Here is a 27,130-nt window from a genome sequence, read left to right as displayed (position 1 = left end):
TCTCTCAAACAGCTCCATCTTTCCTGTACTGGGGACCCGAGAACTGGATGCAGTACTCCAGGTAGGGTCTCACCAGAGCAGAGTAGAGGGGCAGAATCACCTCTCTTGACCTGGTGGTGATGCTGCTTTTGATGCAGTCCAGGACACAGCTGGCTTTCTGGACTGCAAGCACACATTGATGGCTCATACTGAGCTTTTCATCCACCAACAGTCCTAAGTCCTTCTCCTCATAGTCCTACTAATCTAAATTGTGTCCATGTACATTCAGTCATTGGTTTTTCTTCCATTGAACTATATTGAATAGGAGTAACTCACAGGAAGAAAACATAACAGGAAATGAGCCTGAAACAACTTAATAAAACCGAAGCAAGGTCCAAGAACATCCAAGCCTAACATCTGCTTGACTTCCCATAAAAAGCATTAAATAATTGTTCTGTTATTTCCCTGAATCAAAAAGCAGCCCTTCTGAAGTAGATGGATTTGTTTGGGTTTGAGTTTTTAAATTTATAGAAGAATCAGATGCAAAACAAGTTCAGATGAAGCTGACCTCTACAAACCAAAACACTTCTTCCTAAAGAAGGAAAGACATGAAGTTAACTAACATTTCAAGCTGGTGACTGTCAGAAAGTTCTTCCTTCCCCTATTAGAAGAGTTCTTAAACATAGAGCCAAGATTTCACCCCAAAAAAACCCTAAAATTGGTACTTGGTGATGATGACTGTATGGGAGAGATATTTTAAATGACTGAAACATGACAGAGGTTTAAGAACCCACATACTTTATGTGCCTACCTTTTAACCTATGTGTCAGACTATTTATGGCAGTAGACTGACTTGAGTCCTTAAAAATATGTGAATGCTTAACCACTTCATAAACAGACCTCTTAAGTCCGTAATGAGTCCACTTGTACAATAAATAACCTTAGAATCAAAGTTCGTTTATCTGTACTGTAAAGTACGTAGAGAAGAAAACACTATCCAAAATTTTGTGGGCTTTTTTTCACTTTAGTAGTCAGAAGCAACTGTAGGATTTGCAGGTCTTGTCGAATCACAGGTGAAAAAGTCAGTAAGAATGTTTGGGTTTATGTCTGCTTGGGTATTAAAGTGGACAACGCCCCAATGTACTATTGCATACACAGCTACCTTTGGAACGCACATATTTATTTGCTGGAATGTAAAGATGCAGAGGCAGCATTACTTTGAGGCTGAGAATTATGTCAGGATGTTACACTGTAAATCAACAATAAGCCTCCCACTGACAATATCGGCAGTAGAATTTCACCCTTTTTTACTTGAAGGACAGTTCAGTGTGTCTGTAAAATGGGTATAATGATTATTTCGTGCCTTACCATGTTATCTGGCTAAAATCTTTTGACTGAGTCCTTCATATCCCTCTTGTACACAGATATCTGAGTCCCTGAGGTAATGACTGTGTTGGGTCTTTGAGACCTTGAGAAATCAATAGATGAGCATCGTATTATTAATATTATTAAAGCCAGCAATTACAGCCTTGTTACAAAGTATATTCTAAAATAATTTACAGTGGTGCTTCTTGCTTCATGCATCTGGCATACCTTATTTTTGTCTTAATGTGTTAGCCATTTGCTCAACTTTTAAGTCATGGGTCGAATAATTGCTCTTGTCAGTGAAACTCCACCAAGAAACACTGCCAACTATCTAACAGGGATTTGAAGGAGAGAAAGGGCTATTCCACTCATGTATTCTGACATTCTGCCATAATTCCTGCAATAAAGGGTTTTTTTCCTTTCCAACACATAAGCAAATGTTGTCAAACCCAGTTTCAGTATCGACAGAGTAATATTTATAGTGCAGTCTAGATAAAGAGGCAGGAGGCCTGAAACAAATAAGGCTGACCCCAATTATCTTTGAAAATCCAAGTATGGCAAAATATAGACAAATCATAAAAACATTCTTATCTTGTCACACAGAGGTGGAAGAAGGTTCATTGCAACATGTGGTGCCAGTATTAGGGTTTCTAATGTCACACAGCAAATCAATTTCTAAATTAAAAAAAAAAAAGTAATTTCAGGTTTTAAAAAATCTGATAAGAGTTCTCCATCTGCCATGTGCCACTGTTGACAGCTGCTTCCTTTTGCATAGCAAGATCAACCTGACCTGAGTCAGTCAGCGTGTGTTGGGTATATGGGCATTGTTGAAGATATTAGTGAAAAAGTATTAAGGCTTGGCAGAGTTTTCTGTTCTTTGCCTTCTGTCTTTTGCTCTGATTAATACCTATCCCTTTCTATACTGTTCCTGTCTGTCTCATATTTCTTCTCTGTGGTAGATGCCTTTTAAGAGTAGCTTGATTCAGCTGTACTTGACCTTTTATAGAGCAGTGCTGATTCACATCAAGTTTTTATAGGCCTGCTAGTTTCTGCACATATGAGGAGCAGGGGTCCTCTTTGACCTACCGGAGTTGCAGGGAGGGAGATTTTTGGGGACAGATGTTTGGTGGGACAGAAGTTTGGTGGGGGGCAGTGGGGTACTTTTCTTTTGAAAAGCAGTGCTTTCAAAACAAAACAAACAAACAACATTTCTTTTTTAGAAGAAAGAAATCCTATGCAAATCAAGTGTGGCAAATAATTAAACAAATACAACGTTACAGTGAATATAAACATAACCATGTTTTGACAAATATATTAAGACTGATGGTAGCACTAACAGAAAAATATTTTTGTGAGACTGGAAAACTTTTGCAGGCAAGTGCCAAATCATTACTATCAGTGGCAGCATCTGAATTGTCACAGGCTCAGCATCAAACATAAACATATACAGTATCTCTAAGAAGAAAGTTCTTTTCTTTCTGCTTTCCTGCCCTGCCCCCATCTTCCCTCCCTTCATTCTTCATTCCTCCATGCTCCTTATTTTATATTCTCTCACCACCAATTTCTTTCCTTCTTCCTTATTTTCTCAGTTTCTTATGGCACTGCATTCAATTTCTTAAACATTTCTCTCATGTCTGCCCCTCTGTGGTTCTACTCATCCATACATATATTTTTGCTTATGCTTCTCCTGTATCTTCCACCATGTTTGTTCCTTTTCATGGTTTCCCTAGCCCTCAGTCTCTTTTCTGTAGTCATTCCTCGTACACACGTTTTGTCTAACCACACAGTACAAATGCATACGGTCTTTAGATCATATCTAGCCTCTTTCCAAAGCCTCACACTCATTTTGGCACTCTTGACAACAGTGGGAATGACATGCCCTCTTTACTGATTGCACTTGCAGCATTGCCCGGAGTACATGTCATCAAGTACAGTCCTGGGGCTAGAACACATTTACTGGCCTGCCTCCTTCTCCTCCAAAGAGATTTTCTTTTCTTTCCCACCTTTCATGAAACCCAGTGGACTAGTGTATAGCAGACAATCTATGGGCAAACTGGAAAATCACCATATAGACATCAAATTTCCTCCAATCTGCAGATCAGATATATTACATAGGCAGATAGGAAGCCGATACAGTCTAAAAATTCCTGACCTGCAAAACATGTATTCAGCAGTGAAGCTGCTGAAATATACACTGTACTTGCAGGGTCTTCAAATGCTGAATTCACCCTGTGCATGTTTGTTTACACGGGAAAACAGAAGCTGTGTGCCACAGAGTTGGAAAAGTCTCAATATGTAGTTGCAAATAACCATACAGGCAGAAATACACATCCCATAGAGAAAGAGAAGAAACGATGACAGTCAGCTCAAGTTCTTGCTACATTTACTCTTGATACATTTCTCTTCATGAGCTGGGGCTGAACGAGGGATTCTGAGCAATACAAAGGAAACCACAAGTAGCTTTAATAATAATTGTATGCTCCAGATGAATGTTACAAATGTGTAACACATGTATTGGTGGTATCTATTGCATTAATACTCTGGTTGTCTTTCTATCTATATACATATATAACCCAATACCAGTGTACTGTATGATATACCTTTCAGCTTCATATGTAATGGATGGCACATGTCCCACTAGCAGGAAAAAAAATGCTAAGCCCTAAGTACGTTGTGCGTGCTAGTTGTTAATGTAAGATTTATGATTTATTGATGGCTTTTATTTGCCCCTGTTCAAAACAGAGACCACTGAACACTGGACAGTACATAAAAATCCCCCTCCCTTTCTTTTGCTTTCATGCATGAGAAATGATTGTACGAAGGGTCATGGTCCATCTTTAATTCATCCCTCTAACATGCTGATTGCACTGCTTTCGCTAAGGATTCTCTTATTTTGCATGTAGCCACTTTAACAAGTTTGTGTCTGCAGTTTTGAAACTTGCAGGGTTGGCATTATGCAAATCTTGCTAAGGGGGGTGGGAGGTTGGTTGGTTGGTTGGTTGGTTGGTTAGTTTGTTGTTTGGGGTTTTTGTTTGGTTTTGTGGGTTTTTTTTCCTGTGTTGTGAAGCAGCCTATCATCAGAACAAGTATAATAAACTGTGTGTATTGCAGAGATATTCATGTGAGCACATCAAACCTGCAGTATTTATGTACGCTGAGATAAACAAGTTCTATCTCCCTACTGCTTCTCTAGTTATTAATTTTGCAATATTCATTTTCAGAATCAAAGCATTAATACCTAATTTAACACAGAAACATTCTGTGTTTACACTTACCTCGTTTCTTTGGTTAATTAACTCAACTTGTCTAACCTCCATGCAGTTAACACTTTTTAAAAATATTTTTTTCCAGGTTGCAGCTGTTAATTTTACTGTGCTCTTTTGGGAAGCCATAAACATACCTTAAAATCACTAAAGGCGTGTGGTCTATCCTCTGCTAGGTCTAAAGCAGATCACTACCTGTCAGAAGAGTAATCCACTACCAATCGTCAAACTTAGTTTCTTCTAGTCGCTATATACCTTCCTTTATTTGTCGTTATTTCCCTTTCTTTGCTGCTGGTGTTGGGGCGGGGCGGGGTGTGGGGGTGGGCATCGCTTGGAGCTCCCCTGTGAAGGTCAGTGAGACGCGGGGGAAGGATAGCGAGCCTCTCGGAAGGACAAGCGGGCGTTGCCTTCCGCACAGCGGTATTCAAAGTTGGTGAGACATTAAAGACGCTGTGAGCGGGGCAGGGGCGACCGTGCCGGTAATGAATGCCTAATTGCCTCTGAGGGAAGGCGCCTTCGCTCAGCCAGTGAGAGCCCTTTGTACGGCAGCTGGTGCCGCTCGCACCGGGAGGGTGTGCGGCTCTCCCCTCCGCCTTTGGTCCCTCGCTTTAGCCCCGGGGTAGGCGGGCGGGCCGCGCAGCCGGGCGCCCCCGCGGAGTCGCGTGGAGCGGGCAGCGCCGTCCTGCCGGCTGGGGAGCGGCGCAGAACCGCCCGCTCCCTGCCTCCCGGCGAAGAGCCGCGGCCCCCGGCAGGCCACTCGGCTGGAGCGCCGGTGCCCTCCTGCCGGGGAGAAGCGGGCAGGGAGCGGGCAGCCCTCTCCCCCGCCGCAGCCTCCCGTAGCGGCCGCGGGCCCCGACAGCACCAGCCCCCCACGCAAGCCTCGGCTGCTGTTCGTGATGCTGTTGTTATCGTTACTGCAGTTGATGATGAGGGTGCTATTAACTACATGGGGCACACATACGTTGGTTGGGTTTGTTCGGGTTTTTTCTTTCCATAGCCACACTCCAGAGCTGGGGGTCTAGGCTGTTTTCCTGAAGAAGTGACCAGTGCAGCAGCACCGAGCCAGGACGGTGCTTAAGGTTATTTCGGCAAGGCAAATTTCCAGTGGGAACGAGCCTCTTTACGAGTGGATAGGAGCTTGGTGTCCCCCACGCACACTCATGGCAAGACAGACCAGTCGGGGACAGAGTTGTACCGCTGCTCTGCACACAGTCTTTCCCGGCAGTTTGTCCCCCGACGTGGGCAAAGCACTCTTTGGGTCGGCGCAGGGCCGGTGTCGGCTCCCTGCCTCCCTCCACGGCCCCCCGCGGCCCCTGCGGTCCGCAGGGATAACGAAAGGGACCGCTTCTCCCCCTCCCCACGGGACCCCCGCCAAAACTGGGGCTGCAAAGCGGGCCTGAAAGTCTCGCTACCCAGAGATTTCTGCTCACCCCGAAGACAAAATCGCCGCTATATTTCCTGTCCTCGAACACTTCCTGACACGGGGAAGATAACAAAGGGGAAAGTTTAAAGCAATAAATATCGCCGACCCACCTCGCCCCCCGTGTGCACCCGCCTCCGCCGCTGCCGAGGCCAAGCTGCACTCGGCTGAGGAGAAACGGGACTTTTCCGTTTCAGTACATGTCTCCTCGGGCAGACGCGGGTTCTGCCATCTTCTTAATATCTTTTGGAGATTTTCCTCCCCACAGAATTTTTGTGGGATTACTTCCCCCAATTGCTAAAGACCTTACTTCCCCCAACTGCCAAATATCTTCCTCCCCTGCCTGCAGTCCCCTTTACAGTGTGCCCTTTTCTGACTGGATTAAAGCGGGGCCGGGGCCACTGGACGTTCCTGAGACAGAGTTAGTGCATTTGGAGAAAGCTCTAGAAGGAAAAATATGTCTTGTTTGTTTGGTTTTGGGTTTGTTTTTTTTTTTTTTTTAATTGATAGCGCGATTTAATAAGACAAATTGTATTATTAAAGTCACGATTGTTTCCTGGGCGCGCAGAAGCCCAGGCAGGTTTTCTTGTGTTTGGATAGATTTAGTGCTGTTACAGTACGCTTCTCCTTCACATGCAGTAGCTAAGATTTGAAGATTAAAGATCGCACACTTCTAGATGAGTCAGAGCCTACACCTCGGAACAGCTAACACATTTCGTGATTGATTTCACCTCTGCTGTGTTTCTAGTTTCAGCCTTGTGCGAAACCGTTTTCCCCTTTCGGCACATTGCACGGGCTCAGCCCTGGTCTCCTCGCCACATCCCGCAAGGCAACGAGGGGATATGTGAACCTCTGCAAGCCCGAACCCAGACTCTTCTTGCAAAGCATCTTTCTGGTCCAAAGCTCCTCAAGAAAAGTTTCGAGACGGAGCTGACTGAAGGAGCCTTTCTGCGTGCCCGAATGGCAAGGCTGCGCTGAACCTCCTCGATGCAGTGGGACAAAAACATCCCCACCGACCGGAGCTGGAATCGCCGCGGGGGGCGGGGGCCGGGGATGGGAAAGACGGGGGAGAGACACGGGGAGACCTCACTGCCTGCCGCGGACAGGTCGCTAGGTGTGAACCTCAGGACGGTGACCGCGACAGACCCCAGCCGGATGGGTGGGGAGCCCCCCGCTGCCCCGTTCGTGCCCGGGGCTCGACTGCCGCAGCCCAGTACTGCCCCAGCCCTGGCCGGCAAGGGCATCTCTCCCAGTCCCTAATGCTGCCTTCCTTACGAAGCCAGCACTATCTCTTGAACCATTTCCCAAAACTGAGGTTTGGATGGGGCTTTTTCTTACCCTTTTTTTTTTTTTTTTTTACCCCTGTGAAGCCATCCTGGTTTTTGCCATTAAACAAACTCAGGACCGAATTTATAGCTGTTCTTTGCGGGATAGAAAGGGTTAATCACCGCTGTTGGTTTGGGGTTTGGTTTAAGGTTGGGTCTTTTTTTTTGTCCTCGAATGCATATAATCTCATTTGAGCCCCTCAACGTGATGAAAGCTATTGATTGCTGTGTAGAGCCACCGACTTTTAGCAGGGTCCCCCAGTCCCCTCCCCAAAAGTAAATAAATGAGAAAGGGGGGGTGGGGGGAGAATAAAATTAACATATATTTTAGGAAGTGTCTGAAACCTGTACAAATCCCGTTTTATGTCTTCCTATTCACGTGTATATTGATATCATAAAAGAGAAATCCTTCAGCAGGATTTTTCTCTAAATACCTTATTCATTGAAACTGGCAGTTCCACTCATTATTCCACTCCCTTAAACCCGATTCTGATGCTGGCTAAATATAGAGCTTCGCCTTCCTGGGAACGCGAATCGAATACACAGTAAGCAAATCAGTAGCACAGGAGGGGGAAAAAACCCTTGATCAAAGCCCTCCTTTTCTTCCCAAACCTGGTTTGCTGGGGCGGAGACAGGTTTCTCGCTTATTGCATATCATTTGCAGAGACCGAGCTTAAAATGCAATCACCTCTCCCGGAAAGTAGTAGTTAAAGCCCAAAAGTTAAGGGGTGGGGGTTAGCAGAATTAAAACCAGGTTGAATTATTTTCAAACAAAGGTATAAGGGTGAAAAATACGATGCGTTGTTCCAGAGCTGGGAGAGGGTGTGTTTTAACCAGACCAAATTTATAAAAGAAAAACAAACGCCCATGGAGGGACGCACAGAACGCAGTAGGAAAAAACACCTTTCCGGTTACAGTTTCTCATAAAATCCGCGGATTTTTTTTTTCGCGGTCATTGGGATGATTTTTTTAATATATTTTCTTTTTTTAATTAGTCGGATCTTTTCCCATCTCACAGCCCTCGAGGTTAGCCGGGGGAGGTGGGGAGAGCGGGGTGCTGAGGAGGTCTCGGCATGCCCCGTGCGGGGGCCAAGAGGATGATATTTGCAGAGTACCGGGCGAAAAGGCACAAAAGGTCCGAAACGCGCCCACCGCGCGGGGCTGCGGCCGATCGCCCCTCCGCCAGCAGAGGTCGCCGCGCCGCCTTGCGCGCTGCCTGCGCGCTGCCTGCGCGCCCTGGAGCGGGGAGAGGATGGCTGGGCACTGGGGACGGTACCCCGCGGAGCGCGAACTCCCGCCACGACGGTGCCGGGCACCGCAACGCGCTCCGCGGCCCCCCGAGGGAAGATACTGCGCCGAACGGCGGGGTCCGCTCCCGGCCGCGGCGGGCCGCGGGGGAAGGGGAGGAGGCGGGCACGACGCGGCTCCCTCGGCCCGGGTGAGCGGCTCACAGGAGCGGCACCGCGGTCGGAGCCGGTTTAGGTGGAATTGGGCACTGCTAAAGGTTTGCCCCAAACATGTGCCAGGCTGTCCGGAGCTGCTAACGCCAGCAGTCACTCCTGACACTTAGCTTTTGCTTTACTCAGCTAACACAGAATTATAAACTATGCTTATGCCTAGTCTCTTGTGTGTATATATCCATACACATATACATAAAGACCTCCACGTACCCGCATACCGCCCGTTTCTTTGGTGTCGAAGTGATAACCTACAGAGTTGCATTTCCCACTGTTTGTTTAAACGCCGAATATGCAAAGTAACTCTGTGTGTGTATTTACAACCATATCTTTACCTCCTGACACTATCTTGAGATCATTTCAAGACAGCTTAGTTATCTCTGCAAGTGGCAACACTGGGTCCCACTTCTTGTTTGAAATAAAGCTGGAGGGTGTGTTTGCTCCCCTCAGTTCTGGAAAGGAAAACATCTTGGAAACGTAAGTTAGGGCTCCGAGGAGGTCCGTTGTTTGGTAGCTGTCTCGCCAGCAAAGGCGAGTTGCAGAACTTTTTCTTGGCTGTTCCCTTGCAACCAGATTTCCCTGCGGGAAGACATTCCGCGCGAATATGTCTTTGCCTCTCTTACACCCAAATTCGCTTGCCATTTAAAAAAATTATACTTTGAAAAAAATGTGTTTTCCTGATGAGTAGTGATTGGAGAGCACTTAAACGCTACGTTGATGAGGGCGGTGTAACAGCCTATATGGAACAGAACACGAAAGTGGGATCTAAACAAACTCGAAGGGGACGTTTAAGATTGGCGGGGGGTTATCCAGAAGGCTTTGGGGTGGACACTCGCGGGAGTGGGTATTGTTTCGCGCGAAGGCTAAAGGAAAGGCACGGGGTAGCCTAAGCAGAGCCTGCCCTTTCCAAAGCACTCACAAAAGAAATCCGTGCCCACGGGAAAGTTGCATTTTGCCTGCTCTGGGAAGCTTTCAGATAGCCGCCCGCCGGAGCTCGCAGCCCCGCGGGCGCCGGTGCCCGGCAGGGCCAGCTGCGGGACGCTGTGCGCCGGTGCGCAGCCGGGAGTGCAAGCGCCGCTTCGCGCCCGGCCGCGACTCTTGGGTCCGGGCTTCCCACACTGCCTCCAGGCAGCACCCCCACCGAGCCGCGCAAACGGCGGAGCCCGCGTCTTCTCCTTCCTTCCTTCCTTTTTTTTTTTTTTTTTTAATAAGAATTTTAGGGGGGTGCCCCCGGGGAAAGGCAGAAGTTCTTCACTCTTCTCCGCGCATCTCCATTCCCAGCCAACCTACCAAACCGTCTAGACATGGGATGCGTTTCTATTTACAGATTGGAAAGAAAGAAAGAAAGAAAAGGGGGGGGGAAGGAAAGGATCTAAGGGGGGTTTGAAAACATAAATTGAGTGGAGGCAGTGCTGAGAGACAATCTAAGGTAAATATTTGTACCTTCTTCGATATTGTGTTTCACAGAAATACACGAAGCTTTTATCCGGGATTTTCAGAGAGAAGGAGGGCGGAGGACAAACACAAACAGTCCCATCTCGTGGCTGCGGCCGTGCCCGGGCAGCCGGCCCTGCCCTCCCCGCCCAGGGCAGCTTCTCTCGGGCAACCCCGGAGCAGTGGCTCCCGCCTCGGAAAGATAACGCTTGGAAAGGAAATAGTCGGGTTAATACCAGGCACCGCACACACACGCACACATATACGTATACATGGAAATGGTAAATATGGCACGGCAAGCCCGAGGGGGGGAAGGGGTGGAGGAGCCCGAGAGGGGCCGGGAAGGAAAACGAAAGGTGTGACGAGAGATAAGCGGCGGGGATGGAGGAGAGCGACAAGAAGAAAGTATAAAGGGAAATACAAATGAGGAGCGAGGAAAAGTTGCCTCCGAGAGCCCGAGCCGGGGCCGCCGCACCGCCAGACGCTGAAATATGATAATCAGAACAGCTGCGCCGCGCCGCCCGCAGCCAATGGGCGCCGCGCAGGCGTGACGTCCCCGCGCATGACGTCAGGCCAATGGCGAGCGGGCTGAGTTGGAGCAGAGAAGTTTGAGTAAGAGATAAGGGCGAGGCGAGTGCCCGAGCCGCCAGCGCCCAGTCCGGCAGCGCCGCGCCGCCGCACCGCACCGCACCGCGCCGCGCCGCGCCGTTCCCGCACAGCGCGGCCGGACCCAGCCGCGCCGCCGGCGCTGCGCCCCGCACCGCGCCTCACCGCGCGCCCCTTCTCTCTCCGCAGCCCTGACAGTCTCTCCCACGCCGGTGGTGTTTTGTTTTGCCTTTTTTTTAATTTTATTTTTCCATTTCGAGTCTCTATTTTTTTCCTTTTGTTATTACTACTTCTATTTTTTATTTTTATTATTTTTATTTTTAGCGACAGCTCTCAAACCTACTTTGGGGTCTTAAAACGAAACCGTACACCATTTCACTGTGGACATTACACCCTCTTACAGATATGGGAGACATGGGAGACCCACCAAAAAGTAAGGCGGAATTTTTACCGTTGTTGGAATAAATGTGCTGTCTATTGTAATCAGTTCGCCTCAGGCAGGCGAACTGATAAAGAGCTGAACTTCATTTGAATGTTAGAGAAGGTGCCTTTGTTGCCATGCCTGCATGCTTTTGCTGTGTTTTAACCTCGTAGTCTTGTATGTTAATAGCTTGGGGTCCTGCTCTCTTTTAAAGTTTGGGGACCAGGCAGGATTTTAATGGGATCTCCAACCACGGAGTCTTAAATTTTCCTCGTGCTCGACTGTGGTGAGGCTGTCTAACTATCCAGCACCTAGTACGTCTAGGGGAATTAACATTAGACTTGCAAAAGAGAGCAAGTGACAACCGTAATGATGCTTGTTCTTGCTAGCAGCCTCGAGTCCCCTCTTCTGTGGCAAAGGGCTGAATGGGAAGCGCACTCAGCCACGCGTTCATCGTTTCCAGTCAGAGCCTCTTAAAAACTGAAATCAAACATATAAGTGCTCTCCCCGTAAGGAAAGGAATCCAAAGAAGCATACAATAAAATAAAAACAAAACAACAAGGGAGTTTGGAGTTTTAATTCCGTGCAAGGCTTGCGAAATGAGGACCTTCACCCCGAAGACTGTTCACATCTGCATTTTAACATATGTTCCTCCTCCTTTCTAAACGAGCCAAGGTTTTGATGGCACACTTCAATTACCATCCAAAAGTGTAATACTCTTTAAAAGAAAAAAAAAAAAAAGAAACAACAACACTCCCAGAGTACGCCCTATAAGGGAACGACACTAAAAGTGTGTTTATCTCTGTAGGAGAGTAAACGGTTAGTCAATCATGTATTTATTTTCATTTCAGAAAAACGCCTGATTTCCCTATGTGTTGGTTGCGGCAATCAAATTCACGATCAGTATATTCTGAGGGTTTCTCCGGATTTGGAATGGCATGCGGCGTGTTTGAAGTGTGCAGAGTGTAATCAGTATTTGGACGAGACCTGTACGTGCTTTGTTAGGGATGGCAAAACCTACTGTAAAAGAGATTATATCAGGTACGCCATTTACGTTGTTTAATTCTTCCGTGAGATTTCTTTTTCTTTTTCCTTTCCTTTTTTTTTTATTTTTAACTTTATATATCTGACAGAGGCAGAAAGAGGAAAAAATGTGTGAAAGAGGATGAAAAGACAACTGATACGTTTTTGAGTGATTCCCCCATAGATAGGCAGCAGAGGGGAAAAGTTAGAGTCGACAAGTTTTTATTCCGTAGATGCAAATGCAAATTTCTCTATAAACAAAACCACGTTCGGAAAACTACTAGCGACTGTATGGGACCCTCCTGAGGACTTTTGCGATATATCCTGTGGTTCTGATAAAATGGGAAATCGTAGGTAATGGAGAATATTTCCAATAATGTATATGCCGTGCGCAACACGGAACTGACCGCTCTTTAACACAACCTGGGAAACGCACCTCTCTGCATTTTATGCAAAGGCATAATGACATTCATCGGAAAGGCACTTCAAGTTTGTGTGCCGTAAAAATAACTACACGGGGGAAAAATATTTAAACTAGGCCAATCAAAAATATTTTAAAAAAGAGAGAAAGAAAAATGAAGTTTCCTTCAGAGCGACAGATTCTTTTATGGGGAAGTTAAAACCTAGACAGAAATGTTTCTTCGCTAAAATAACTGACATTTAATCTTTTTAAATATTAACCCCTTTGGTGATATCTGACTGCTTTTTCTCTCTTATCTTATCTGTACTGATGAATTAGACAGAGCAGATCAAATTGCCCATCATCTGTTCGCGAACAATTGGGTATATTTAGATAATGGAACCGCTTCCTTCCTCACATTAAAATCTGGTAACTGATAAAATGTGAGAGTTGCCAATCCTGACACTATAGAGAAACCAAAGCAGGAATTTCGAGTGTGTTTATTATTTGTGCTCCTGGGTCATGCAGATCCGTTTCAGTGTGGTCTACTGGGTTTCCCAAACCAGAACTTTGTATGACACTGAGGTACGGACAGTATTTTTTTCACTGCAAGTTTTGGGAGCAAGTGCCTTCCTAGCTGCCTAAAATATCTTTTACAGCTTCTTTGTAATTCTGAATTGAAATAAAGCACTTGAGTCTTTCCTTCTCCAGTGCACAGATCATTCCTTCAAGCCGTGTTGTGAAATTATTCTCAAAGTTTTACCACGGCGAAAAAAAGCCCACTTCTCCCTACACTCCCCCCTCCCCCCTCTCCCTTACTTTTAAATGCACTTTGAAGCCGTGGTTTTAAAATGTTGTCCTTTCCCTAATTTCAAATGAAAGGAAAACGTTTGAACTGAGATATGCTCAATTACCTCTGGCTAAAACTCAGCGGGCGAAATTTAAACAAACAAAAAAACTTGCAAAATTGCAGCTCTTCTACATTAATGCGCAATACATTTCATTTGCGACAATTTAAAAAGAAAGATACACGTTGCGTGCAAGTCGACTTTGAATTAGACCGTGAACCAATCGTCAGACATGTGAGGAACCCCCCAACTTATGTACCTATTAACGCATACACTGCGATCGCTCTGTTTTTTCGCAGTTTAGCTGTCTGAGCCTTTTTCTTTTTTTCTTTTTTTTTTTCTTCCCCAAACCTTGTAATTTGGAAATATGTAGCTCTGGATATAGGAATAGTACACATCTATAGACATAGCAGCTCAAGATGTGTGTAAATAAACATCCCTACCCACAAACACACATCACAGACTGTATCTCTAAGGAAGTGTACTGGTGAGGAAATGTGTAGGGATGAATATTAGTTCCGTTTTAGGAATAGCTTTTACAGTCCTGTGGACAGTGTGCGTGCACATGTGCGTGTATCCCTACATCTGCGGGAAGATGTTAATTTTACTTAATAGCGAGAAGGCTGGCTAAGGAGCACTCGGTGGGAGCAGAGCGACTGTGCAGTCCTAGACGCTCGAGTTGGAGCGTTTTCTCATGTTCACCCACTGAGGGATGAACTGTCCCCTGTCTCCTCCACGGGAGACGAGGAACCCGCCACGCACTCTAGAGTGTAACCCCAGAAACCCATTATTTGCTGCTTGGGGCTGTCAGCAAGAAGTCGCCCTTTCACTGCTGCTAGAGGGCTTTAGCCCCTGCTTAAGGTGGGAGCTGAAGCGGGAGAGGAGACGGGGCAGGGAGGCTGAGGTAGGGGCAGGCTGCAGAGCCAAAGCAGCCAAAATGGTTTTAGTACAGAGCGGGGGAAGGGAGTTACCCTACTTTCACATGTAGAGTGTAAGGGGGTATGTGTGTATGCCTATATTGTTGTATGACCGGTGAGAGAGGGTAGGAGGAAGAGCCTTGGCCGCTGGCAGAGCCATCCCTGCTCTGAGGCTGAGCTGCCGGCAGCCCGGGCACGCATTAAATAGCACAAGTCCTGAGTGGGTTCCTTGCAAAAACAGCACCACTTGGTGTGGCTGGCACGTTTGTGCGTGGGGAGTGCGTGCAGGTTTGCAAGCCTCGCCTTTCTCCGGTGTGCACGGTCTGTTTCCCGGTGTGCCCGGGGGGTCCAGTTCAGCCCTGGGCCAGGTTAGGTCAGCACCCCCCCGCCGTGAGGAGGGAGGGAGAGGGCAGGGACGGCCCCTCGGCTGTTGCAGCCCAGGCGCTGAGGCAGGAGAGAGAGGTCGGTATCTTCTCGGGAAGGAAGGGGGTCGGTTTTCTGTTTCTTCCCCCCCCCAAATCTGTATGTACTTCGCCTTCCAACTCCGCCGCCCCTTCCGTCCCCCACCCTCTCCTTGTCCACCATCGTGTCCGGGTCCCTACCGCCTTTTGCGGGGTGGGGATCTGGTCACTAGAAGCAAACGAATCCGTTTTATTCATGTCCTCTTCTGGCTTCTGTATTTTCAAGGTTTGTTTACCTAGTGAACTTCGTGCGGCGCGTCTACGCGGGGCCACGGGGCTGCCCACGAGCGGGAGTGAAAACCTCTCTCTTTTCCCTTCCCTCTCCCCCTTACTTCCACCCCCCCACCCCCCTCATCCCACCCCCGCCTTCCCTGCCCTCCCCTTCCCCCTCCTGTGCTCTCCCTCCTTCCCTCCCTTCTCCTTCTTTCTGGGCTGGGCCCTGCTCAGGTTATACGGCATCAAGTGCGCCAAGTGCAGCATCGGCTTCAGCAAGAATGACTTCGTGATGCGCGCCCGCGCCAAGGTGTACCACATCGAGTGTTTCCGCTGCGTGGCCTGCAGCCGCCAGCTCATCCCCGGCGATGAATTCGCGCTGCGGGAGGACGGCCTCTTCTGCCGGGCGGACCACGACGTGGTGGAGCGGGCCAGCCTGGGCGCCGGGGACCCCCTCAGCCCCCTGCACCCCGCCCGGCCGCTGCAGATGGCAGGTACCGCCCGCACCCGGCACCGCGGAAGCCCGCGGGGTTTGGCGCCGCCCGGCCCGGCGCCTGGCGAGGGGGGGCGGGGGGCCCCGCCGCTTGCAGTGGGTCCCGTGCCCCCGCGGAAAGGCGGCCCCGAGCGTGCGCGCCCGCGGAGAGGCGGCGGCGCGCCCGGGGCTGCCGCGGATCCGACTGCTGCGAGAAACGCCGGCGTACGCGGTGCGCGTGAGGCGGGGACACCTGCGCAGGAGGCCGCACCTCCGTCCGCAGCCTGCGCTCCTCCTGCTCAGGCCGCGCACCGGGTGCGGGAGTTCCCCCGCCCCGAGCCTGGGGCAGTCGGGAGCCCAAGTCGGAGAGGGGTGAGCCGCTGCAGGGAGCGGGTCTGCAGCAAAGCGCAGAGCCTTCTGCCTCCGGAGCATGTGGAAAAACTGTTTTAAGCACTGGTGGAAGCGGGGGCCGAAAAGAGATAGTCTTCATAACTACAGGCGAGCACTTAGGCTGTAATTTAAAACTGTCAACAAGCTAATCTTCAGTAATTGCCTTTTAAAGTGACTCTGCCTTCTCGAAACGTTTTATGTGATTTGATGAGTATTTCTTCTTTAAAACTCAGCTTTGTAACTTCAGGGTCAGCCCATCTTACAACTTTACTTAGACTTTTAGTTGTCGACGGGCACACCAGATACTCAGAGACGCTTAGCTTTAGGAATAGGCACGTCTCTGAGGCAAACCAGGCTGAACAATACAAGATTGGCCGGCGTTATTGCTGTGCAAGTAACCGTAACTCGAAAGGTTTTTTACAAACACAGTTATGTTTAAAGATGCTCGTTTCCCGCTTCTGAGCTGTTTTCAGGTGGTATATGGTGACATATCTAAATATAGGTAGGAATAATCCCGTAGCTGATGATAGCAGAATTTTAGGAGCTTGTGCATGCTCCTTATGCTGTGTTTGTGCATGTCTCCGAAAGGAATGTTGTGTCGTCAGGTACGATGCTGATAAAATTCGAAGCTTTCATATTGTCTTGATCGCATTTGCTGATTATTATTCCAAATAGAAAGTTCGGAACCCGACTGTACAAAAGCGAGCACTTCCGAATATTAGCTAACCAGAGTTTTAGGGAAAAAAGAAAAAAGTAAGTAGTTTTTTATTTTTCCCTTGACCGGGTCAAATTACATAGATAGCCACAGCTCGAGGATACACAGAATCACACTAAAAGCCTTAGGTTTGTATTTCTTGGCGGTTTCCATGACCGCTAGTCTTGCTTCCTTTTTAAAGAAACGGGAAACGTTAATAATTTTTAAGTATTCGTCAAAAGTAGACATAAATTCACTAATATCTTCACTTTTTAAGATTGACACGCACACCCCTTCTTCCGAGCTCTGGGATACGAGGCTCTCACCAGATTTTCCTCCACGGTCACGGTGCAGCGGATTTGGCTTGTTTTGCTTTGATTTGGAAGCATCAACTGCCGGGAGCTGTTGCACATTACGTCTGCCTCTGGCTAAACAAAGCTGGGTTCAGTATACAAGAAGCAGACACGAATTATGATTAATTCAATAAGTATTCTTTCATTAGTTTGGGGGCCAAAAATCTGTTTTGGTGATTTGTCAGAAAATAAATACATAAAACCCTCCCTCCCCTTTCCTAGCACACGCACACCTTGGTGAACTCGTACTCCCCTGTCAAGTCTCATACAGGTTCAAGCTTCTGTCACTAAGGGTTTTAGGGGGGTGGTTTGTTTTTGCAAATTAATTATCTGTGGAATCAGAAATGTCAGTCCTGTCACTCCACCAGCGCATAAAGCAGAGGAGGCTGCAGGAGCTCCCATAGATCTGACTGCCTGAATGGCCTCTGAAAGAGGGTTCATCACCCATCCACCCCTGCCTCCCCCTGTCCCACCAAGCTCAGATTCTGCAGACTCCCTGCTTCCTACTCACGGGGATTCTGTTCCTCCCTTCCCCTTCCCTTACAGCAGAACCTATCTCTGCCAGACAGCCAGCTCTGCGACCCCACGTCCACAAGCAGCCCGAGAAGACCACCCGAGTCCGGACTGTCCTTAATGAAAAACAACTTCACACCTTGAGGACCTGCTACGCTGCCAACCCCAGGCCTGATGCCCTCATGAAAGAGCAACTGGTAGAAATGACTGGTCTCAGCCCGAGGGTCATCAGAGTTTGGTTTCAAAATAAACGGTGCAAGGACAAAAAAAGGAGCATTATGATGAAGCAACTTCAGCAGCAGCAACCCAATGACAAAACTGTAAGTGGCTTCAGCCTCTGACCGTGCGCTGCTTTTCTTCCCAAGGAGAAAAGCCTGGGGTCTGCCCTGCCCGGCCATCCTCTGGGGTCGGTTTGACGCTTTTGGTTTTCTGGGAGCTCCCTTAAAACAAAGAAAATTATACCGTTTAACTATTACCACCTTGTTTCTGCTGTCAGTGCAATTAAAACAGGTCACCAGGAGAAGCCGATATAGGCTGCTCAAGCGAGCACGTCCTTTTGTGCGGGCTAAGGATACGCAGTGGATTAAACGAACTTCACTGCAGCATGAATTGCGACCTGTAGAGCTTACGGGATGTAATAAACCCGGCCCTGTATAACACTTAGGGTGCAAACGCAAAGGACTTCGTGAGGGGAAAATGACGCTTTCGCCCTCTTCAATGGTTTTGCACAGGAGTAAACACAGAAGTAAAAAACATGAGTAAAAGGGAAATTTGATGTATTTTCTTAGCACTTTATATACGACAACGTGTATGTGAATGTTTGACACTGCACTTACTGTAGAAAAAAGACAAATGCATTCCAAAGGTTTTTTAAAATTACCATCGTGTTTATAGATTATTTAAAATCTATATAGTCCTCGCACAGAAATACATTGAGCTTTTTGTCTGCGGACTTATGCACGTGTGATGCAAGGAAGTGGAAAGTGCTGGGTTCAGCAGAGAGCGCTGGCTATCTCCATTTTAAGCTAACTTTCATCCCACACCCCCTACACCCCGTTGTTGTTAGTCCACTTGAAGAAGAGACTGCTATTCTCCCTGTGTATATCGACTGACCTGAGAATGACTATTAATTCGTAAGGCTGCCTAGTTAAGTGGAATTTAAGGAGTTTCATTTTACCCTGTTGGAATGCAATAAAACACGATGTTATTAACTCGCCTGAACAATCTATTCGTCGAGGCTTGGAGTTATTTTGTACACAGTGCTATAGTGACTGCACCACAGGGCATAGTGGGAGGGCTGGGGTTTCCTTTTTTTTTTAAAGAGATCAGCACTGGTGTACCCCAGGTTTGCCGTGCAGGGGATATACGATCCAGTTAAGGTCAGGCAGAACAAAACCAGCCTGGACGTGAAAGAGAAAGGCCGCATGATTAACCGTTTCTTGTGCTGAGCCGCGCATCAGCAGCTAAAATATAGAGTGCTCGTGTTTAAGAAAAACGAGGGGGTGCGGGGAGCGAGAGGGTATGCCTTGAGAGAAATAGGAGGATTAAAGGGAAAGAAAGTAAACTTCCACCGTGATAAATGCGGCGGATAGAAATAGGCTGACCTAGAGTAGAATAGAGTAAGACATTCACAGCAGATTAACAAAGCAAATACAAGCGACTGTATAGATAAGATAGAAAGCAGTTTATTGACTCAGCGCTTATATACAATAAAGTTAACCAAGCTCATTAACATCTTTTGCTGGGCTGTTTACAGAATATCCAGGGGATGACAGGAACTCCGATGGTGGCTGCTAGTCCTGAGAGACACGACGGTGGTTTACAGGCGAACCCGGTGGAGGTGCAGAGCTACCAGCCGCCCTGGAAAGTACTGAGTGACTTCGCATTGCAGAGTGACATAGACCAACCTGCTTTTCAGCAACTAGTAAGTGTCGGTTCCCAGCCGGAGCAGGCCAGGGGCAGAGCAATGGGGAAGTCTCTAGCTGTGCCGGATGCCCTCAGAGAAAGGAGCAACCCAGATTAGCCCAGTTTCCTAGAAATTGCAAGGTGGGCATAATGGCACTCTGTAAATGCGACCAACTGAATTGATTTAACTGGGCTTGGTGTAAAACCTGCCCTAGTACACAGCAGAGCTCTTACTGAGCTGAGTGGGAGATGGATAAGGCCCAATCCAGGTCTGAGACTAACTCAGTTCATAAATTGCTTCTATCCAGAGAACTAAAACTTTCTTCAAGTGTCATTTCATTGTATGTACATTTGTGAAAGTGGTTTCTAAAATTCACCCCCCTACACACACTTTGTGGCCTGTTTTGACTTTATCCAACTAAGTTTTGCATTAATTTTGCCTTAATATCAGTCTGGCACTTTGTTTTGTGACACAAACGTGTAGTTTAATTATATTTTTTAAATCCTTGCTTTAAGAGTGTACCTCGATATAAATTTATATGTCTATAGATACATACATACAATTATAGATAGTTCCCATTGAATGTTGTGCTTTGGAAAGGGAATTGTTAGTACATATTCACATGAAAATATTAAAACAATGTCATAAACTGACTTAAACCAAAAGAAAACAGACCTTTCAGTATAAATTCTGTTCTTAACTCACTTCCTTATGCCTACGTCATTTGGCAGCTCATATGGGACTATATCATCTACACATCTTGGGCCTATCAAGGTGAACTAAGGACAGAAATTCAGCAATAACTCAATTTCTGGGCCTAATTGTGTTAAAAACAGATCTTTAAAATAGTAAGGTATATTGTGTATGGGGTTTTTTTGTGATTCAAAATAATACTTAATGATGAAAAATTACTATCCAGGACACTTTTTTTAGATCTGTTGGGTATTTTTTGATGCGAAGTATTGGAAGATGAAGGTTTGTAACCATGTCTAGAATTGTTCTCAGACCTTTTCAGTTTAGTATCATGCTCTCTTGCAGAATCACTTTTATTTTGCCCAGTGGCAGGCTGCAGTGTCCTTTCCTCCCCTAGCACACCATGCTCGCTCTGGAAGCTGTATCACAGCAGCAGAGCTGTTTGCATCATCTTACCTCTACAGCAACCACCAGGTTTTGCTGCTTTAATCAAGCTGTCAAGCAGACACAAGAAAAATTGATCTCCTTCAGCTGCCTTACTTATTGTGCCTTTACAGAATAGGAGACTTTAAAAACCTTTGATGCAGTGAGTTTTCTATGGAGTAGTTCTTTAAAAACAAAACGAACAAAAAAAAGCAAACCAGAATGGAAGATGTATGGCCTAAATAGACGTATGCATATATATGTAGATAGATCATTAGGCAGATGAATATTGATATTGAGATATATATATAGGACACAACGTCTGACACTGAAAAGAGTGTAAAAAAAAATAGTGGATGGAACAGACTTTGACGGTCCAAGGGACGTCTCTAATCTCGAAAGGGCCTTAATCACAGGATTGGCCAGCTAAATAGGTGCCAAAGAAATGCGTTTGGATTAGCAAAGCTCCACCCTTCAGATCATGCCTTTTCCCAACGCTGCTCCTGAACTAACGGGAGCCGCGGGGTACATTAGGATTGAGAAGCGTGACCTTTTTTATCAAACTGACTCTCGTTAAAAAGAGATAGCACCCGTTTCAAATCGCAAATGAAAGAGGATGGCTTGTTTCAAATGCCTTCTGTTCCTGGATGCTCCTTCCAGGTTTATTTTAGTATGTGCACAAAGGAGAGAAAAGGTAACCTTGCAGTTTCATGTCAACCCCCACTACATGAACTCTTAAATAATTGACTAGAACATCCTGTTGGTATTGCCACTCTTGCAAGACAGTGAAGAAGGCCTCATTGATGAGTTTATTTGCTTGATTTTTCAGTTGGGTTTTGGTTGGGGTTTTTTTTTGTTTGTTTGTTTGTTTTTAAATTTTTATTTTCTGAAGATTGGCCGAAGGGCTGAAGAAGATTCCTATGAAGCCAATGGGGAAGCTAAACAAAGCAACATGACACAACCTCCCGTGGAGATATATCAGCCCATTCGGCTGCATACCCGTGTATTTATTTTTGTGTGCTTCTTTGCCTTTGCCTGCTATTATTCTTTGATTGTTACAGTTGTAGCAACACTTCTTTTTTCTTATTTTTCTTTTTTTTTTTCTTTTTCTTTTTTTGGCAGGTTAATTTTTCAGAAGGAGGACCTGGCTCCAATTCTACTGGAAGTGAAGTAGCGTCAATGTCTTCTCAGCTGCCAGATACACCCAACAGCATGGTAGCCAGTCCTATTGAGGCATGAGGAACATTCATTCAGATTTCTGTTGTTGTCGTTTCTGCCCTTACCCTCATTCCTGTTGAGACTTCGAGATTTAGGGGATAAAAATATTTAACAACCCTGTAATGAAGCTAGCAAGAAACCGCTCCATGAAATAAACGGAGTCATGTTTGAAAAGACAAGGTAATATGGTAGCAACACTGTGAAGACAATCATGGGATCTTACTAGAATAAGTACTTAAAAAAAGGAGAAAAAAACAAACAAACAAACAAAAAAAACAAAACAAAAAGCCCTGCGCTATTCAATGATCAGAGGAGGAACGAAAAGACGTTTTCAAAACGTAAAGGATTTGTACTCGTGGATCTAAAAAAAAAAAAAAAAAAAAAGAAAAAAGAAAAAAGAAAAAAATCTTTTCATTTGACTGCACATCTTAGGGAAAAAACAAGGTAGAGGGACTTTCTATCTAGTCCCTCCCAAACCGAATGGTGCTGTTTCTATATTGGTGATTGCCTTGCCAAAAGGAGCTCCAGTAGGTTTTCCATCATCAGGAAAGAGACGATTTAGCCCTGCATTGTTGAAAGATTCATTGCAGGAAGGTGGAGCTGCATTGGTTTGCAATGTTGTTTTTAGTTGACTCTTAACAAGGGGTTGTTTCCTGGGTCTCTTCTAGCATGTACTGTAGCGGGGTTTTGGTTTTGTTTGGTTGAGATCCACCCTTTATCAAGTCTGAAGCGATTAAAAATAGGTTTTTGAATTCCTCTTTAAAAACCAATTTATAAAAGCATTGCAACAAGGTATACCTCTATTTTGCCACAAGCGTCTCGGGATTGTGTTTGAAATGTGTCCGTCCAAGAACCTTCCCCTCCCCCAAAGATGTGTATAGTCATTGGTTTAAACGACTGTTTTTCTCTCTCTTTCTCTCTTTCTCTCTTTCACTTTCTCTCTCTCTCTCTCTCTCTCTCTCTTCCTCTCTGCCTGTCCAGAAATAAGTAATTAAAAAAGTAAAAAAAAAAAAAGTAAAAGGAAAAAAGGAAAAAAACACACCTTTTTTGTTTGCATCGCAAAATTATAAAGTAATTTATTATTTATTATCGGAAGACTTGCCACTTTTCATGTCATTTGACTATTTTTTTGTTTGCTGAAAAAAAGAAAAAAAAAGAAAAAGATAAAAAAGGAAAAAAAAAAGAAAAGGTTGTACCGTGGTCTTTGAATTATATGTCTAATTCTACGTGGTTTTTTGTCTTTTTTTTTTCTTAAATATTATGTGAAATAAAAGCGCCATATGTAGAATTATTATATCTTCAGGACTATTTCACTAAATAAGCGTTTGGAATAGAGAAAATAATAATAATAATATTAAATAATGAACAAAGTTCCCTCTTTTAAATATTTACAGGTTAGCAGCTAAAATACCTGAAATAAAATATTGCATGCAAAGCAGGTCGTTAGTGAATAAAAGGAGTGTGATATTTTATCGCAACTATTAACGACCAGCTTGTAAATTTCCGTTTCAACAACTATATCAGGGCTAGTTGGATGCCTTAGCTTTCAATCGATAACGTTAGAAACTCTCTTCTTCCCCCCCCCACCTTGCCCTTAGAAGTGATATTACTCTAGGCATGATCTGACGTAACGTTAAGACATCTAAAGAACTAGGAGCTCAGGCTTTTGCTGAGTTCTATTATTTTTTAAAAATAATAAAAAGAAAGTGCTGTATACCAAAGCCTCGTTGTTGAGATTGTTGAAGTGACCTGTACTTTAAGTATAAGCTCCTGATAAAAAGGACGCTTTTTGCTTAACAAGTCAAGTATGACCATTATTTATCAGTGTCTGCTGTCAAAACAATTAAAAAATGCTGCAGGAGGAATACATTTGAGGGGATATTGCTATGAAATTGCACGAATTCTGTTCCTTATACTCTGTCGATTCCCTCTCTTCACTCCCTCTTTTCTTCCTTTTTTTAATTTGCAGGGGAGAGGGTGGTGAAAGCTACAAAAGTGGGCGATTTTTTTGGGGGGGAAAAGTAGAAGAAAAATACAGCAACACAGGAAAGGGTTGTTTTTGTTCCAGTCCAAGTGCTCCCGGCCAGCACAAGACTCCCCCCTCCCAAAAAATCCACCATATACCCCCCAAAACAAACAAACAAACAAACAAACAAACCCCCAACCTCCTCCCCCCCCCAAAAAAAAAAAAAAACACCACCAAACCCAACAAAAAACAACCCTTAACAACTGGAATATTCAGAGATTTTTAGTCTGACAAAGACAAGTCGGTTTGCATGACAGTTACTCCAAACCCTAATGTTTTCTTAACATAACCTTCTTTTTCCTCCCTCCTCACCATCTCAGCCCACCCCGAGCAAGCTCAGCTCAAACCATTTCGACAGTACAGAGAACATAAAAAATGTTTAAAAAAAATCTAATACAAGGATTTCAATCATCCTGATTAGAAACTGGATTCATTTTGTATGCTCAAGTGTAATACATTTTTGAGTACTTGATAAATATTTAAATAAATATGAAATCTACCTTAACCTGTGTCATCAGTAACTCTTGTGTTTGTATGCAGGAGCAGAGGCTTGGTACGACGCTTCGGGGGGCGGGAGGGAGGAAGGGTGTCATTTCTGCCCGGTGGTCTAACGTGTAAGTTGTTTGAGTAGCTCCTACTGACGGGGGCGGGGGGGGGGGGGGGGGTGGGGGGTGCGGGGGTGGGCAGCGGGGAGTTCGAAGACCGACTCTCCGACTCGGACGCGTCTTTAACTGGCGCTGAAAACCTGTGAGATCTGGTCAACACGGGGGGGCCTTTGCGTTCGCCCTTTACCGCCTGGAGGCTAATGCATAGGTGGGAAGCGCAGCCATTCCACGGGGAGTGGAGCAGGGTTACACCGGGGCGGGGGTGACCCCGCGGGAGAGCAAACTGCGCGCCTGGTCGGTACAGACAGCCCTCCACCGGGGCAGAACCTTTGGGCCGATCAAGGTCTGTTGTGTCCGAGGGCCACGACGGAGGGAGGGAAAGCAGGATTTTGGCTGTCCTTGGCAGGGAGAAGGGCCTCCCAGACTAGCGCGGGGCCGGGACTCTGCGCTGTGCCCTGCGGTCTCGTCGCGCCCTCCTCTCAGGGTTGCCGCCGAGATAAGCACCCCGCCGGGAGGCAAGGATTTGCCTCGGGGTTGACAACGGGGCGTCTTATTCCTCGAAGCACACAGGGCAACCTAACTTCGGGGGGCTGTAGCCGCACTCTGACCCTCGGTTCTGCGGCGCGGAGCGGACGGGATCCTCGCTCGGGCTATGCCTGCTCCCATGTATACCGTCGGGCTCCTGCCTGCGCCTCCACTTGAGGCCCTCCGACCCTTCCGGGGGGAGTTCGGGGGTCACCGGTGCTTCCGCCCGCTGCCACCTCGCTCCGGCCCTACCCTTGTAGGCAAACCTGAAGCCTCAGGGTCACTCACCTCGGAGCGTCTCCCCTCGAAACCAGTTAAAAATCGTCTTATTGAAAGATTATTTCTTTTTGCGGGGTGGAGGGGTGTGTGTGTCTCTTATAGGGCCTTCGGTTCCCTTTTCCACATTTTTTTTGTGTGTGTGTGTGTGTAAGACATATTTCTTCCCTTCCTCAATACTTTGATTATTATCCGCCTTGTGACAAACAGAGACAAACCTTGGAGCGGTCCCTCCTAGCGCCTTCAGGAGAACACCCTCCTTGAACTCGAGCAGCAGGATTTCTGCAAGCGAGAGAAAACATCCTCTTCATGAAATGCATGTCATTATGGTGCTCTGTGCAGGTTCCTGCTCCGGTTCCTCTTTCCGATACGGATGAGGGCGATAATTAGCAGTCTCAGGTCCGCCGATTTTCTTCGTTCTATGTCCTCTCTTAATAATGTTAAATAAGGTCTGTTACAGCCTGCTGCAATTTCTCTGAGAACGTTGTTTGCACACAGAGAGAACAATATTAAAACCCTTCTCATTTCAGTGTTTGTACCAGGTTAATTAGCTCTCAGCATCTCTGGCCAACGTAGTAGGGAGAAGCAGCAGCCGGGGACGTGAATCCTACCGTTGACATCTGTCGAATATTTCAGCAGTAAGTGCTTGCCTTTATATACATATGTATACGTACATATTTTAACAAATTTTCGCTGGGTCACCCAAAAGAGGAAGAAATTACACACACACACACCCCACACCCATCCCCACTCCCATTTCCTCCCGTGGTGCCTGCCCTTCGGGAGCAGCGCCCGGAACGGAGCCGTAACGGGTTCAGGGGCCGCGGTGCCGGGCGGGTTTCACGGGCATCGAGCCGCCCTCGTTTCCCTCTGCATGCCCGAAACGCCGGCAGCGTTTTACGGTGCGAGGTGCCGCTGCTGGGCGCTTTGCGTGCTTCAGCGGAGCTCTAAGTAGTTAATAAAGGGGCTGGAAAGAGATCCTGTTTACTGATTGTTCCTGATTGTTGTTTTCTTGATAACAGAGCAAGCCACTGAATGACTGTTTGAGCTCAGGCGCCACAAACATAAACTTAACAGCTCCCAGTGTGCCGGCCCTGCTGGAGGATCACTCCTCACCTCCCGGGACTTGTGAAGTGCAGACGGAGAAGGCAGCTCCCAAGGAGGCAGGCATCGGAGGGGAGGGGGAGTCTCTCCAGTATGACCGAGCTTTTGCACGGTATCTGCCGTCATTAGTCAGGGAAAGGGGTGTAAAATTAATCAGTGCCTTCCCCGGAGCCATCCGCACGGAGGTCGGGGCAGGCTGCCTGCGCCGCTCTTCTCAGCATCTCAGATGGGAGACGCGGCTTTTACACCAGGCTGCTATTTCGTCTGAATTTCGTTGAGTTTTTTTGCTGCGGCTAAGCGTCACCGAACAAGCTCGGGGCTCGTCTGGGACCGTGAAGGGAGGGTGTCGGATGCAGGGAGGGCACGCAGCCTCTTCGCGCCCGACTCGTTCTCCTTGCCGGACCGGGTCTCCCGGGACTGGCAGCACACGGGCCGCGACCCGGCCGGGCGATCCGGCCGCTCTCCGCCGCGGCTGTCCCTGAATTACTTGCAGCTCCGTCTTTCTCCTCGGGTGCGTGGCAGAGGGGAGAGGAGGAAGGTTGCAAAACAGGATTTTTGCTAGAGTGTTTCTTTTTTTTTTTTTTTCTTTTTTTTTTTTTTTTTCCTCTCGAGGCAGACAAAACAGGACAAGGTGTGTTTGGGGGAGAGAGAGAGAGAGGGTGGAAAAGTTTTCCAGAAATAAGTGACACGGACCAAAGCAGAGCTCAGCAGGCAGACCTCGGGCGGCAATGGGAAGAGGAAAATAGGGTGTTACTGTGGTTTTTCTTTAGGAGGGCTGTTCAGGTCGGTAGATCTCCAAG

The 27,130-nt window shown here is 46.8% G+C and overlaps 1 protein-coding gene across 1 annotated transcript; it reads left to right on the top strand.

Annotated features, from left to right (window-relative positions):
• Positions 1-11,254: 11,254 nt before the first annotated feature.
• ISL1 (ISL LIM homeobox 1) lies at positions 11,255-22,070 on the top strand (the record flags this gene model as incomplete). Its single annotated transcript, XM_084278614.1, has 6 exons — positions 11,255-11,282; positions 12,122-12,311; positions 15,367-15,626; positions 17,588-17,874; positions 19,311-19,478; positions 21,699-22,070. The coding sequence occupies 6 exons, from the start codon at positions 11,255-11,257 to the stop codon at positions 21,813-21,815; spliced, it is 1,050 nt and encodes a 349-aa protein (XP_084134740.1). The 3' UTR covers positions 21,816-22,070.
• Between the last annotated feature and the right edge of the window lie 5,060 nt (positions 22,071-27,130).

This window comes from Gallinula chloropus, assembly GCF_964237585.1.
Source record: "Gallinula chloropus genome assembly, chromosome: Z".
Taxonomy (NCBI): Eukaryota; Metazoa; Chordata; class Aves; order Gruiformes; family Rallidae; genus Gallinula; species Gallinula chloropus.
This window is presented reverse-complemented; position numbering and strand designations above follow the sequence as displayed.